This window comes from Cynocephalus volans, chromosome 6, assembly GCF_027409185.1.
Source record: "Cynocephalus volans isolate mCynVol1 chromosome 6, mCynVol1.pri, whole genome shotgun sequence".
NCBI classification, from domain to species: Eukaryota; Metazoa; Chordata; class Mammalia; order Dermoptera; family Cynocephalidae; genus Cynocephalus; species Cynocephalus volans.
In genome coordinates, this window is record NC_084465.1 from 158,434,046 (window position 1) to 158,434,770 (window position 725).

A 725-nucleotide genomic window follows, 5' to 3' on the forward strand; every position below is an offset into this window, starting at 1 on the left:
ATGCGCAGCGAGTGCGTGGCGTGGACTTGGGGGCCCTGCACCCCCAGCAGCAAGGACTGCGGCACGGGTTTCTGTGAGGGCACCTGCGGGGCCCAGACTCAGCGCACCTGGGGCAGGGTGGCCTGGACCAGGAAGAAGGAGTTTGTAGCTGACTGCAAGTACAAGTTTGAAACCTGGGGGGCGTGTGATGGGAGCACAGGCACCAAAGCCCGCCAAGGCACCCTGAAGAAGGTGCACTACAATGCCCAGTGCCAGGAGACCATTAGCATGACCAAGCCCTGCAGCCCCAAGACCAAAGCCAAGAAAGGGAAAGGGAAGGACTAGAGGCCCGACCTGGATGCTAACCTGGCCTGCACCTCCCCCACCCCCCACAGGCCCAGGATGTAACCTACCAGTGCCTTTTGTCACTAGCTAGCTTTATCAATCATGCCCTGCCTCTACCCTCTCACTCCCCACCCCACTCCCAAGTGCCCAAAGTGGGAAGGGACGAGGGATTCTGGGAAGCTTGAGCCTCCCCCAAAGAGATTTGAGTCCCACCCAGTACCCCCTTTTGTTCTTCCCCCATGATGATACCATTACTAAGAAACAAAGAAAATAAACCAACTTTTTCCCAATTAAAAAAAAAAAAGATAGAGTTCCCTGTACCGCCAAGTAAATAAATAAATAAATAAATAAATAATATACACAGAGTAGGTGAATGGATTATAAAACAAGAACCAACAATA

General features: G+C 52.4%; 1 protein-coding gene across 1 annotated transcript; it reads left to right on the forward strand.

Moving 5' to 3' along the window:
• Window positions 1-324, forward strand: LOC134381108 (midkine-like). The gene has a single exon (XM_063101159.1). It carries the CDS (start codon window positions 1-3, stop codon window positions 322-324), a length of 324 nt encoding a protein of 107 aa, XP_062957229.1.
• The last annotated feature ends 401 nt before the right edge of the window (window positions 325-725 follow it).

Excerpts from the sequence above, each read along its gene's own strand:
- LOC134381108 (XM_063101159.1), top strand. The coding sequence starts at position 1 with ATGCGCAGCGAGTGCGTGGCGTGGACTTGGGGGCCCTGCACCCCCAGC.